Below are 2,500 nucleotides of genomic sequence, written 5' to 3'. Positions count from 1 at the left end.
AGTGTCAGCGGTTCAAGAGGTCGACGGTCGAGTACGACTTTGACTTATGAAAACGTATCAAGTTCTTATCGATGTTGTTCTAGGAAACAGGATATTGACATTTCTTGGATTCCTGCAAGTGCTGTCCTGTTGTGATATGGTGTTATCATTGTTTCTTCCAGGTATTGAAGGCTGCGTTGCAGCGAAATTAAGTTGCCTTAAATATTGTGATTTTGACAATGTCAGCTGGCTCCACAGTCAACTACAAACCGAGACAAAGCTATTGGATATATTATAACAATTCACATTTATGTGAGACTAAGCGGTTTGTTCGAGCAGAACAAACACAGAACAGAGAACAGTTTTTTTGTAGTTCATGAGCCCTCCAGTGCCCGTGTGCGTGTCCTACCCTGAACACGGTCATCTCCTCCAGAACCACCTCCTCCAGGTCATGCCAGCTCTCCCTGGGGATCGTCACCACCTTCAGGACGGTCCCCATGTCTGAGCCGGGAACACACGACGGATTAAACACACGAGGAAACACAAAGAACATCATCCCGTCTACCTTCCACTACCGCCATACCGGCATTTAGTACGACACGAAGAACATCTTACATTTACATTTAGGGCGTTTAGCAGACGCTTTTATCCAAAGCGACTTACAACAAGTCCATTTGTCATAAGAAGTGAAACAATATATCGCTGTCAGAGTGTCAGTACAGTAAAGATGTTCATAGAACCAAGTGCAAGTACCAACAATCGCTAAGCTAACCCATTCCCTGCGTACAGCAGTGATAGCAACCACTGCAGATGCTACACAATTAAGTACTATGAATAATGCAATGTGGATTAAGTGCGTACAATAAGCGTTTTGTGTTTGAGATTATTTAGATTATTTGTTTTATGTAATTCCAGTCAATAATGTATCGTACATACTTTATTATTATATATATTATATTATAAAGAAAACAGCGAAACATTATAACGTTATATAAACATTATAAATAATTCATGATCTACACCTGCGATCTTCTTCTTTATATGCTAGGCAATAGTGCAAACAGTACATAACAAAACAAATTATAATTCTCCACATCTGTTTTCCAGAGTCCTGATGTTGCTGGGCGTCACGGCGGCGGCCTCCTACCCGTGCCGATGAACATGACGTCGTACTGGCCGTCCTCGGCTTCCACGCGGTCCACCACCAACTGGGAGAACTGGTAGTCCACGTCGGTGCGCACCACGATGGGGCGCCCTCCCATGGGGTGCACCGGGTTGTACATGGCCGGGTGACCGCGGGCGAACGTGATCACGTCGTCCGGGAGGTCCTTCGTCGAGTCGAAGCCCCCGAACGTCTTGCTGGGGCACTGGGGAGCAATCACAGTTGGTGGGTTTAGAAATGGAGCATAAGTTAAGCACAAATTTAGGGCGAATGTAGCTCAAATGCAGTGCAAAAGTAGTTTAAATGTAACTCAAATGTAGTACAAATGTAGCACAAATGCTCTACAAATGTATTGCAAATGTAGTACAAATGTAGCGCATATGTAAAACGAATTAAACTTGCATTGCGGATGTCCGCAATCAATCAGGATGAAAATATGTATCTAGAATAATAATGTTTAGAATAATGAATAGTTAGTGAATAGTGAATAGTTATGTAAATATAAAATACGGTGTGTGTATTTTAAATGCAAATATGCATGTTCAAATCTGAGGAACACTGCAACTGTGGTACGGTATCATCAGTGTTTTTCAATGCTGCATAAATGTCAGCATTGAGCGGTAAAAAAACAGGCACAGCATGTAACCATGCTGATTAATTAGGATGAATTAATAATTCCTTCATGCTGCTCCTTCTTGCTCTTTAGAATTTTGCGGCAGCGAGCTAACTAGCAGAATACACCTTAACAATCCGCTCCCTCCCTCTCCACTTCGACCGGCTCCGAGTGTATCCATCCCCCTCATACATGGACAGTTCTGCTGGCTAGAACTCAACAGAACCAGATGCTGTTTGGCTGTAAACCATCGGTATTTATAGCTTGTCATTCAGATGAAAGGTCCTGGCATCAAAGAGGCCGCCCGACCGTCCTCACCTTACCTGAGCAAAACTATTTGAACATCTTGCATATTGCGTCTCGCTCGACCTCTCTTTTCTGCTCTCTTCTTTATCGGAATCCGACCAACAGCGCTTTTAAACGAAGGTTAAACCTGCACTACCTTTGTTTTCCCGTGAGCGGCCTCTAGTGGTCATTCTGAGGATCAGTTACTCTCTGAGTTTTTCAAAAGTGGATCAGAATCAAACGGTTTAAAGTGGCTGGTCTCCTGGATGGACTGAATCGTGGCTGGGCATGTTTTTATTCTTAAGCAACTTTCTAGCCCAGATCTATTTTTATGGAGTTAGCAAAAACCACAGAGGAAAACGTTCATAGTGCAGGGCTTGATCAAATAAAAGCATTAAAATCGTGTTTGGACTCACGGTGCCGGGGCGGGGATAGGGAACCCTCCCCTGGAAGGGCACCCA

General features: G+C 43.6%; 1 protein-coding gene across 1 annotated transcript in view; it reads right to left on the bottom strand.

Moving 5' to 3' along the window:
• sema3aa (sema domain, immunoglobulin domain (Ig), short basic domain, secreted, (semaphorin) 3Aa) overlaps nucleotides 1-2,500 on the bottom strand; it is a 16,303-nt gene that overhangs the window by 8,827 nt on the left and 4,976 nt on the right. The window contains exons 4-6 of the mRNA XM_030341864.1: nucleotides 2,456-2,500; nucleotides 1,127-1,346; nucleotides 389-480 (exon numbers count right to left, since the gene is read on the bottom strand). The exon at nucleotides 2,456-2,500 is cut by the window's right edge and continues 100 nt beyond it. Coding sequence (XP_030197724.1) covers nucleotides 389-480; nucleotides 1,127-1,346; nucleotides 2,456-2,500 — 357 coding nt within the window. The remainder of the gene's footprint in view (nucleotides 1-388; nucleotides 481-1,126; nucleotides 1,347-2,455) is intronic.

This window comes from Gadus morhua, chromosome 19 (genome assembly GCF_902167405.1).
Source record: "Gadus morhua chromosome 19, gadMor3.0, whole genome shotgun sequence".
Taxonomy (NCBI): Eukaryota; Metazoa; Chordata; class Actinopteri; order Gadiformes; family Gadidae; genus Gadus; species Gadus morhua.
The sequence above is the reverse complement of the archived record's forward strand: the minus strand, read 5'-3'. Positions and strand labels throughout refer to the sequence as shown.